The sequence below is a fragment of the Salvelinus sp. IW2-2015 genome, linkage group LG11 (genome assembly GCF_002910315.2).
Source record: "Salvelinus sp. IW2-2015 linkage group LG11, ASM291031v2, whole genome shotgun sequence".
Lineage (NCBI taxonomy): Eukaryota > Metazoa > Chordata > Actinopteri > Salmoniformes > Salmonidae > Salvelinus > Salvelinus sp. IW2-2015.
In genome coordinates, this window is record NC_036851.1 from 37,992,794 (window position 1) to 38,004,268 (window position 11,475).

Here is an 11,475-nt window from a genome sequence, read left to right on the forward strand (position 1 = left end):
AAATTGTCATACTTGAGTAAAAGTAAAGATACCTTAATAGAAAAAGTGAAAGCCACTCAGTAAAATACTACTTAACTAAAAGTSTAAAAGTTTCTGGTTTTGAATGTACTTAAAGTGCAGTGGTGGAGAAATTATTCAGTCGTCATACTAAAAGTACAAAGTACAAGTAAATGCAATACATCAAATTCCTTATATTAAGCAAACCATATGGCACTATTCTTGTACTTTTATTTATTTACGGACAGCCAGGGGCACACTTCAACACTCAGACATAATTTACAAATGCGGTATTTGTGTTTAGTGAGTACACCATATCAGAGGCAGTAGGGATGACATTATGTTATATTGATAGGTGCATGAATTGGACCATATTGCATCATGGTCACCTAATCTTCCATTTGGCTCATTCATCCCTCCTCCTCTCCCCTGTAACTATTTCCCAGGTCGTAATTTACAGTTGAAGTCGGAAGTTAACAAACACTTAGGTTGGCGTCATTAAAACTCGTTTTTCAACCACTCCACAAATTTCTTGTTAACTAACTATAGTTTTGGCAAGTTGGTTAGGAAATCTACTTTGTGCATGATACAAGTATTTTTCCAGCAATTGTTTACAGACTACGGTTTGCAACTGCACATGGGGACAAAGTTCGTATTTTTTGGAGAAATGTCCTCTGGTCTGATGAAACCAAAATTGAACTGTTTGGCCATAATGACCATCGTTATGTTTGGAGGAAAAAGGGGTAGGCGTGCAAGCCCGAAGAACACCATCCCAACCGTGAAGCACAGGGGTGGCAGCATCATGTTGTGGGGGTGCTTTGCTGCAGGAGGGACTGGTGCACTCATAAAATAGATGGCATCATGAGGCAGGAAAATTATGTGGAAGCAACATCTCAAGACATCAGTCAGGAAGTTAAAGCTTGGTGGCAAATGGGTCTTCCAAATGGACAATGACCACAAGCATACTTCCAAAGTTGTGGCYAAATGGCTTGTGGACAACAAAGTCAAGGTATTGGAGTGGCCATCACAAAGCCCTGACCTCAATCCCAAAGAACATTTGTGGGCAGAACTGAAAAAGTGTGTGCGAGCAAGGAGGCCTACAAACCTGACTCAGTTACACCCGCTCTGTCAGGAGGAATGGGCCAAAATTCACCCAACTTATTATGGGAAGCTTGTGGAAGGCTACCCGAAACGTTTGACCCAAGTTAAACAATTTAAAGGCAATGCTACCAAATACTAATTGAGTGTATGTAAACTTCTGACCCACTGGGAAATGTGTGAGAAATAAAAGCTGAATAATAAATCATTCTCTCTACTATTATTCTGACACTAAACTCATTATCTAAAATAAAGTGGTGATCCTAACTGACCTAAGACAGGGAATGTTAACTAGGATTATGTCAGAAATTGTGGAAACTAGAGTTTAAAATGTATTTTGGCTAAGGTGTCTCGTAAACTTCCGACTTAAATAAAAACACGAAACTATAACCAACACACCAACATGCCACACGCACAGAGCATGTAGAAGAAAACATCCTCAACAGTGGAGATATGTACAAACACTTTATTATAGGATAGTTAGTTTGTAGACTATCTAGTAACCCTAGCTCTAACCCTACCTAAACCTTAACTAAACTCTTTTTCTAAACCTAAACCATCTGCAACACCTAATATAAAAACAGAATCACGTTAGCGTGCGATTAAGCACAAATATGACCATAATAGTCAGAAAGCAACTCCACGACCTGGCACATATCCACGGATATACCAAAGTAGACTTAAGTGTGACCGAGAAAACTTAATAATAAGATCATACATGACTGTGGAGGCGAGAAGTGGGAGGGAAAGAGAGGAGGACAGAGGACGAGGAGAAGAGACTAGAGGAAGAAACAGCAAAGAGAAAGGAGAGGAAAAGGAGAACAGGAGAGAGACGAGGAGCAGGACGAGGAGAGGAGAAGGGAAGAGGAGGAGGAGGACGGAGCGAGAGACGAGAGAGAGGGAGGAGGGGAGGAGAGGAGAGGAGAGGAGAGGAGAGGGGAGGAGATTGGGAAACACTATGACTTTCAGAGGGAAAAATAACCAGGGAACCATCCAATAGGAGGCTTGTCCACTGAGAAGAAGAGAGGGAGGGAGAGGAAGAGAGAGGTAAGGGTAAGAGAGACAGAGAGCATAGAGACAGAAAACTCTCAACTTGATAAAAGAGGGCAGGTACCATTGGCAGGTAAGACAATATTTGTTGTTTCTTTCCTCCAGGGGGGATGCTATTAGATGTGACACGCTCGATAACAGCATGTAAACAAAGCAAGACCAGGAGAGAGTGTGTGTGTCTTACAGTGTGTGAGGTGTATGTGGGACGAGGAGTGTGTGTTTGTGTGTGCGTGTCTTGGCAGAGAGGCGGACGTGAACAGAGCCTGACAGTGTGTGTTTCTATAGAGATGCTGAATGAGAGTGGTACTGTCCTCTCCTCCCAAAGAGAGAGCTTGCACTAGAGCGTTTGTTGCTTCTGCTAAAGTTTTCTCACAAAGCAGATTCTAGAACGCTGCTGCTCTGCGACATTCAGACAAATAGCGACACACCTATCCATTTCGTTCAGCTAAACATGCTGCTTTCTTGTTGCAAGTTGATGGAAGGGTAGTACTGGGTGGCAAAAAGACTGAACTGAAAGTGAAGTTATTTTTCACAGTCAGATTTAGGAAAACATTGCTTTGCTGTGTTTGGCTATATCACGCTACCCTCTACAGCTCTAAGCTTTAAATCAGATAGGGCTTGACAACTGTCCAGGTATCTGTCAAGACGTCTGTCTGTCTGCTAGGATTGGTAGGTCACTGTTATATACAGATTTTTGTTGATCAATGTCTTTGAAAAGAGAGGAGAAGCTTTCTGAAATTTCCAGAAACATCTCAGGAATGTTCATTCCTTCATAATGGTCTGTGGTCTGGACTGGTTCTGTTGAATTGGATATCTGTGTTTTTACACAGAAATAAAACTGTCAATTGAATTCATTATTGACAACATTTTTGGCTGCATGGGAAACATTGCTAAAACGGATCATTGTTGATCATACAACATTATCTGTTGTCTAACACTTGCTATAAAATATCTATATCATTCTGCCAAAACAAAGTTTCTTATTTAACATTTGGCGATATTTCCTTTAGAATGAGGGTCACCCAGGAGTTTAGACAGCCAGGCTATATATCTGCCTGCCAGGCTTAACAGTGCAGACAGTCCAATGATTTTCCTTGCTTGTCTGCAGACCCTCTTCTGTCTGTCTCAGTATTTTCCAAATGGTGTTTCACAGCCAAGCGTTCTTGGGCTGGAGCTATAGCCTGTATAGCCTGGTTTACCTACCAGTAAGGTTGACGTGTTACCAGTCACATTTCTGCCTAGACTTTATAGCTCCCCTTAATAGAGTGCCAACCCTTTTCTCCAGTGGAGCAGAAAAGATATTCCGGGAGATTTAATCAACAATGGAAAAGTGAATAAAGTTGAAGGATTCTTATCATCGTTCCAGGATGATCTTGGAGCAAGTGGGCAACGCTTACTCAGATGTGCTGAACCCTGAGTATTATTTATCTATACTGGTGTTATCTATCTATATACTTTATATACAGTACCAGTCAAACGTTTGGACACATCTACTCATTCAAGGATTTTTCTTAATTTTTACTATTTTCTACATTGTAGAATAATAGTGAAGACATCAAAACTATGAAATAGCACATATGGAATCAAGTAGTAACCAAAAAAGAGATTCTTCAAAGTAGCCACCCTTTGCCTTGATGACAGCTTTGCACACCCTTGGTATTCTCTCAACCAGCTTCAGGAGGTAGTCARCTGAAATGCTTTTCCAATAGTCTTGAAGGAGTTCCCACATACACTCAATTGGGTTGAGGTCGGGTGATTGTGGAGGTCGGGTGATTGTGGAGGCCAGGCCATCTGACGCAGCACTCCATCACTCTCCTTCTTGGTCAAATAGCACTTACACAGCCTGGAGGTGTGTTTTGGGTCATTGTCCTCTTGAAAAACAAATGATAGTCCTACTAAGCGCAAACCAGATGGGATGGCGTATTCCTGCAGGATGCTTCACGTTGGGAACCACACATGTGGAGATCATCCCTTCACCTACTCTGCATCTCACAAAGACACGGCGGTTGGAAGCAAAAATCTCAAATTTGGACTCATCAGACCAAAGGACAGATTTCCACCGGTCTAATGTCCATTGTCCGTGTTTCTTGACCCAAGCAAGTCTCGTTTTCTTATTGCTGTCCTTTAGTAGTGGTTTCTTTGCAGCAGTTTGACCATGAAGACCTGATTCACGCAGTCTCCTCTAAACAGTTGATGTTGAGATGTGTCTATTACTTGAACTCTGAAGCATTTATTTGGGCTGCAATCTGAGGTGCAGTTAATACCAATTTCTAAATCTGGTAAATCAAATGAACTTATCCTCTGCAGCAGAGGTAACTCTGGGTCTTCCTTTCTTGTGGCAGTCCTCATGAGAACCAGTTTCATCATAGTTCTTGATGATTTTTGCGACTACACTTGAAGAAACTTTAAAAGTTATTGAAGTTTCCGGATTGACTGACCTTAAATGTCTTGAAGTCGTTTCTCTTTGCTTATTTGAGCTGTTCTTGCCATAATATGGACTTGGTATTTTACCAAATAGGGCTATCTTCTGGATACCAACCCTACCTTGTCACAATACAACCGATTGGCTCAAACGCATTAAATTCCACAAATTTACTTTTAACAGGGCACACCTGTTAATTGAAATACATGCCAGGTGACCACCTCATGAAGCTGGTTGAGAGAAAGCCAAGAGTGTTCAAAGCTGTCATCAAGGCAAAGGGTGGCTACTTTAAAGAATCTGAAATATAAAACATATTTTGATTTGTTTAACACTTTTTTGGTTACTACAATGATTCCATATGTGTTATTTTCATCGTTTTGATGTCGTCACTATTATTCTACAATGTAGAAAATAGTAAAAATAAAGGAAAACCGTGGAATGAGTAGGTGTGTCCAAAATTTGACTGGTACTGTATATTATATATATATATATATATATATATATATATATATATATATATATACAGTGGGGCAAAAAAGTATTTAGTCAGCCACCAATTGTGCAAGTTCTCCCACTTAAAAAGACGAGAGAGGCCTGTAATTTTCATCATAGGTACACTTCAACTATGACAGACAAAATGAGAAAAAAAAAATCCAGAAAATCACATTGTAGGATTTTTAAATCTTGATGACTAACAACCCTAAGTCCAGACACATAGCTGTGACTGTAGTATAGATGTGCAGAACTCTGTCATCGCTCTCTTGTGTCTACCAACAGCCCTAACTCTCTGTCCTGAAGTCGTACATCTGATTATAGCTGTTGGAGTTCTGGACTACTGAGAGAGGAAAAGTGAAATCACACACTCTGGGCTGAGTGGCATTGCCAGGAACACGATTAGTTTGGGAGGAAGGGAAGTTTAGAACTGTTTTCCTGGCCTGGACAGACTCTGGCTAGGAGAATAGTTTTGCAATGATTCTCAGCTATTTATCAGACTCAACAGAAGGCTTTCTCACAACAAACAAAGCACAGAAAACACAGTCATTCCCACACTGTTGTAAGATGCTGATACTCACTGTTGTGAGTAGTCACTTGTTGTATCTTGGGAACTCTGTCAATTACTAACTAATGACCAACAACTGGTTTGATGTGGTCTCCTGTATGCTAGGTTGTAAGATTGCCACGAGAGAGAGAGAGTGAGAGAGACCAGAGAAAAAAGAGAGGAAGACAGAGAGAGATGGAGAAATAGACTACTTAGGGTCCCCTGCTGGGCGTCTCAGAACTCCAGTCTCTCTGTTCCCCCTCTTTAGGATCCACTCACACTGGACCAAGTTTCTCTATTCAATACGCATCTCAGAAGTTCAGCTTTACAGCGTGATTGAAAGGCAATGTTCCCGCTTTACCGTAGACTGCATTCACGGTAAATGCTGCACGTGTTGGCTCAATCTGAAATGACCTTAACATTTCTATCACGGGAATCTGTAATGCTGCAGCGATCCAGATTGAATAGAGCCCCAAAAACACACAAATGGAGACTTTATCTTTTAGCTCCCTCTTAAAACTCACCCTTCTCTCTCTCTCTCCTCTCTCTCTCTCTCTCTCTCTTCTCTCTCTCTCTCTCTCTCTCTCTCTCTCTCTCTCTCTCTCTCTCTCTCTCTCTCTCTCTCTCTCTCTCTCTCTCTCTCTGTCTCTCTCTCTCTCCTCTCTTCTCTCTCTCTCTCTCTCCTCTCTTCTCTCGTCTCTCTCTCTCTCTCTCTCTCTCTCTCTCTCCTCTCTCTCTCCTCTCTATTTTTTAACAGCTATAAAGGAAAATCTAGTGCTTCACCCGGTCATTAATGAGAACCATGTCTGTGTGCTTTGCCTGCACAGGTCACTGCTCTCAACTCAGCCTTTATATAAGCAGATTACCAAACCCTGCAAGAGGCTAGAGGAAAACATTTACTGTAGTGGCTGCTAGCAAGTAATCCACTTTAAACTGTGATCACTTTTAAGGTTTAACAAACAACAGCAATCATAACTCCATTTAAACTGCATCATAAACGATTTAGAAACAAAGTCACACCAAATAAAGGGGCATATATAAAAGGTGCTTATATCTGGTTCTTTACCAAATGTCACATTTCCAATAACATTTTGCCACAATCTCTTTTTCCTCCCTCCCACTCTCTGTCTCGGTCTCTCTGTCTTTCTGTCTCTATCTCTCTGTCTCTGGGTCTCGGTCTCTCTGTCTCTTTTCTTCATCTCTCTGTCTCTGGGTCTCTGGCTCTCTGTCTCTGGTCTCTATGTCTCTGTCTCTATCTCTGTCTCTCTGTCTCTCTGTCTCTGGGTCTCTGGGTGTCTGTCTCTGGGTCTCTGTCTCTATCTCTGGGTCTCTATCTCTCTGTCTTCTATCTCTGGGTCTCTGTCCTCTCTGTCCTGGGTCTCTGTCTCTGGGTGTTCTGTCTCTATCTTCTGGGCTCTATCTCTCTGTCTCTATCTCTGGGTCTCTATCTCTCTGTCGCTCTATCTCTGGTCCTCTGTCTCTCTGTCTCTGTCTCTCTGTCTCTGGGTCTCTGTCTCTGGGTGTCTGTCTCTATCTCTGGGTCTCTATCTCTCTGTCTCTATCTCTGGGTCTCTATCTCTGGGTCTCTATCTCTCCGTCTCTGAGTCTCTGTCTCTCTGTCTCTGGGTCTCTGTCTCTCTGTCTCTGGGTCTCTGGGTGTCTATCTCTCTGTCTCTGAGTCTCTGTCTCTCTGTCTCTGGGTCTCTATCTCTCTGTTCTCCTGGTCCTTCTCTCTGTCTCTATCTCTGTTCTATCTCTGTCTCTATCTCTGGGTCTCTATCTCTCTGTCTCTATCTCTGGGTCTCCTGATCTCTCTGTCCTCTCATCTCTGGGTCTCTATCTCTCTGTCTCTATCTCTCTGTCCTCTATCTCTCTGTCGCTCTGTCTCTATCTCTCTGTCTCTTAGTCTCTATCTCTCTGTCTCTAGGTCTCTATCTCTAGGTCTCTATCTCTCTGTCTCTGTCTCTCTGTCTCTGTCTCTCTATCTCTGGGTCTCGGTCTCTCTTGTCTCTGGGTCTTGTCTCTCTGTCTCTGGGTCTGCTGTCTCTCTGTCTCTGGTCTCTGTGTCTCTGCCTCTGGGTCTCTGTCTCTCTGTCTCTGTTTCTCTGTCTCTCTGTCGCTCGGTCTCTGTCTCTGGGTTTCTGTCTCGTCAATTAAATTAATTTCAAAGTGGCTTTATTGCCATGGGAAACGTGTTGACATTGCCAAAACACACAATGACAAAAACCAACAAAGGGATTAAACAACACAAAGACAGAAACAATCAACATTACAGTAAACATTACTACACAAGCAAAAAGTTACAGAGAGTAAACATGGGGGAGGGGGGGGGGGTTGCCACACATTTTGCTGCTGGGATTGATTTGTGTTCGAATTCTATGTGGGTTTGTGTAATTTGAGGGAAATATGTGTCTCATATGGTCGTACATTTGACAGGGGGTTAGAAAGTGCAGCTCGGTTTTCAACAAATTTTATGGACAGTGGTCACATATCTTGTCTTCTCTTGAGAGCCTGGTCTACCTATGGCAGCCACTCTCAATAGCAATGCTATGCTCACTGAGTCTGTACATAATCAAGGCTTTTCTTAGTTTTGAGTCAGTCACAGTGGTCAGGTATTCTGCACTGTGTACTCTCTGTTTAAGGCCAGGTAGCGTTCCAATTTTCTCCGTTTTTTTGATTGATTCTTTCCAATGTGTCAAGTAGTTCTCTTTTAGTTTTTTCATACTTTGGTTGGGGCTAATTTTATGTCTGTTAACAGAGCCACATAACCAGCTGGCTGAGGGGACTCTTCTCTAGGTTCATCTCTCTGTAGGTTAGGGCTTTGTGATGGAAGGTTTGGGCATCGCTTTCCTTCAGGTGGTTGTGGAATTTAACAGTTCTTTCTGGATTTGGAAAATTAACGGGTATAGTCCTAATTCTGATCTGCATGCATTATTTGTGTTATGCATTGAGGATATTTTTGCAGAATTCTGCATGCGGAGTCTCAATTGGGTGTTTTTCCCATTTTGTGAATTCTTGGTTGGTGAGTGGACCCCAGGGCACACCACCATAGAAGGCAATGGGTTCTATAACTGAGTGGAGTATTTTAAGCCAGATCCTAATTGGGATGTCAAATTGTATGTTTCTTTTGATGGCATAGAAGGCCCTTCTTGCCTTGTCTCTGTCTGTCTGTGTCTGTCTCTCTCTCTCGCTCTCTCTCTCTCTCTCCATCTCTCTGTCTCTCTCTCAATTCAATTCAATCTCTCTCTCTCTCTTTCCTCCACCCCTTCTCTCTCCATCCAGGACAATGAAGGCAGGTGTGGGACTCTACTCTGCCCTGGTGCTCTGTCTCCTGATGGGGACAGTGTTTTTACAGAGACCACGGCCTAAGAAACCTCCTAAGCCTCCAAAGCCCACCAAGCGCCCCTCCTTCAAGCCTGCCCCGCCACCTAAGGAACCAGAACCCCAGGAGCCCACAGACTTCCCCCCTCCCATCCTTGGCCCCCCCTCCATGTTCCTTGACTGCCCCCGCGAGTGTTTCTGCCCCCCCTCCTTCCCCAATGCCCTATATTGTGAGAACCGGAACCTCCGTACGGTCCCTGTGATCCCGTCGAGAGTCCACTACCTTTACCTGCAGAACAACTACATCTCTGTGGTAACAGCGGAACCCTTCAACAACGCCACAGAGCTGCGATGGGTTAACATGGCCAACAATCGCATAAAAAAAGTAGACAAGCAGGTGGGAGCTTTTTTCTATATATTTATTTAGTTGATTTATTTAGTCATGCATTCACTGATTTTCATTATTCCATCTTTCTTTTTTCTTTCGCTATTTGTCTCTGTCTCTCTGTCTCTCTGTCTCTCTGTCTCGCAACAGGTCACAAATCTTGCTGCTGTGATGGCACACTGTGGAATTTCACCCAGTAGATATGGGAGTTTATCAAAATTGGATTTGTTTTCGAATTCTTTGTGGATCTGTGTGATCTGAGGGAAATATGTGTCTCTAATATGGTCATAATTGGGCAGGAGGTTAGGAAGTGCAGCTCAGTTTCCACCTCATTTTGTGGGCAGTGAGCACATAGCCTGTCTTCTCTTGAGAGCCATGTCTGCCTACGGCGGCCTTTCTCAATAGCAAGCTATGCTCACTGAGTCTGTACATAGTCAAGCTTTCCTTAGTTTGGGTCAGTCACAGTGGTCAGGTATTCTGCCACTGTGTACTCTCTGTTTAGGGCCAATAGCATTCTAGTTTGCTCTGTTTTTTGTTAATTCTTTCCAATGTGTCAAGTAATTATCTTTTTGTTTTCTCATGATTTGGTTGGGTCTAATTGTGCTGTTGTCCTGGGGCTCTGTGGGGTGTGTTGTGAACAGAGCCCCAGACCAGCTTGCTTGGGGACTCTTCTCCAGGTTCATCTCTCTGTAGGTGATTGCTTGTGTTATGGAAGGTTTGGGAATCGCTTCCTTTTAGGTGGTTGTAGAATTTAACGCTCTTTTCTGGATTTGATAATTAGTGGGTATCGGCCTAATTCTGCTCTGCATGCATTATTGGTGTTCTACGTTGTACACGGAGGATATTTTTGCAGAATTGCATGCAGAGTCTCAATTTGGGTGTTTGTCCCATTTTGTGAAATCTTGGTTGGTGAGCGGACCCAGACCTCACAACCATAAAGGGCAATGGGCTCTATGACTGATTCAAGTATTTTTAGCCAGAATCCTAATTGGTATTTGAAATTTATGTTCCTTTTGATGGCATGGAATGCCCTTCTTGCCTGTTCTCAGATCGTTCACAGCTTTGTGGAAGTTACCTGTGGTGCTGAGGTTTAGGCCGAGGTATGTATAGTTTTTTGTGTGCTCTAGGGCAACGGTGTCTAGATGGAATTTGTGGTCCTGGCGACTGGACCTTTTTTGGAACACCATTATTTTGGTCTTACTGAGATTTACTGTCAGGCCCAGGTCTGAACAGAATCTGTGCAGAAGATCTAGGTGCTGCTGTAGGCCTCCTTGGTTGGTGACAGAAGCACCAGATCATCAGCAAACAGTAGACATTTGACTTCGGATTCTAGTAGGGTGAGGCCAGGTGCTGCAGACTGTTCTAAGCCCTCGCCAATTCGTTGATATATATAGTTGAAGAGAGTGGGGCTTAAGCTGCATCCCTGTCTCACCCCCAACCCTGTGTGAAGAAATGTGTGTGTTTTTTGCCAATTTTAACCGCACACTTGTTTTTGTGTACATGGATTTTATAATGTCGTATGTTTTTCCCCCACACCACTTTCCATCAATTTGTATAGCAGACCCTCATGCCAAATTGAGTCGAAGGCTTTTTTGAAATCAACAAAGCATGAGAAGACTTTGCCTTTGTTTTGTTTGTTTGGTTGTCAATTAGGGTGTGTAGGGTGAATACATGGTCTGTTGTACGGTAATTTGGTAAAAAGCCAATTTGACATTTGCTCAGTACATTGTTTTCATTGGGGAAATGTACGAGTCTGCTGTTAATGATAATGCAGAGTATTTTCCCAAGGTTACTGTTGACGCATTTCCACGGTAGTTATTGGGGTCAAATTTGTCTCCACTTTTGTGGATTGGGGTGATCAGTCCTTGGTTCCAAATATTGGGGAAGATGCCAGAGCTAAGGACGATGTTAAAGAGTTTTAGTATAGCCAATTGGAATTTGTTGTCTGTATATTTGATCATTTCATTAAGGATACCATCAACACCAGGCCTTTTTGGGTTGGAGGGTTTTTATTTTGTCCTGTAACTCGTTCAAGGTAATTGGAGAATCCAGTGGGTTCTGGTAGTCTTTAATAGTTGATCAAGGATTTGTATTTGATCATGTATATGTTTTTGCTCTTTATTCTTTGTTATAGAGCCAAAAAGATTGGAGAAGTGGTTTACC

The 11,475-nt window shown here is 42.7% G+C and overlaps 1 protein-coding gene across 2 annotated transcripts in view; it reads left to right on the top strand.

Annotated features, from left to right (window-relative positions):
* Positions 1-2,111: 2,111 nt before the first annotated feature.
* LOC111970328 (prolargin-like) overlaps positions 2,112-11,475 on the top strand; it is a 15,193-nt gene continuing 5,829 nt past the window's right edge. The window contains exons 1-2 of one of the 2 annotated variants that reach the window (XM_023997005.2): positions 2,112-2,218; positions 8,889-9,324. In XM_023997005.2, the coding sequence (XP_023852773.1) occupies positions 8,893-9,324 (432 nt within the window). In that variant the 5' untranslated portion in view covers positions 2,112-2,218; positions 8,889-8,892. The remainder of the gene's footprint in view (positions 2,219-8,888; positions 9,325-11,475) is intronic. The other variant, XM_070445715.1, reaches the window with a different exon arrangement.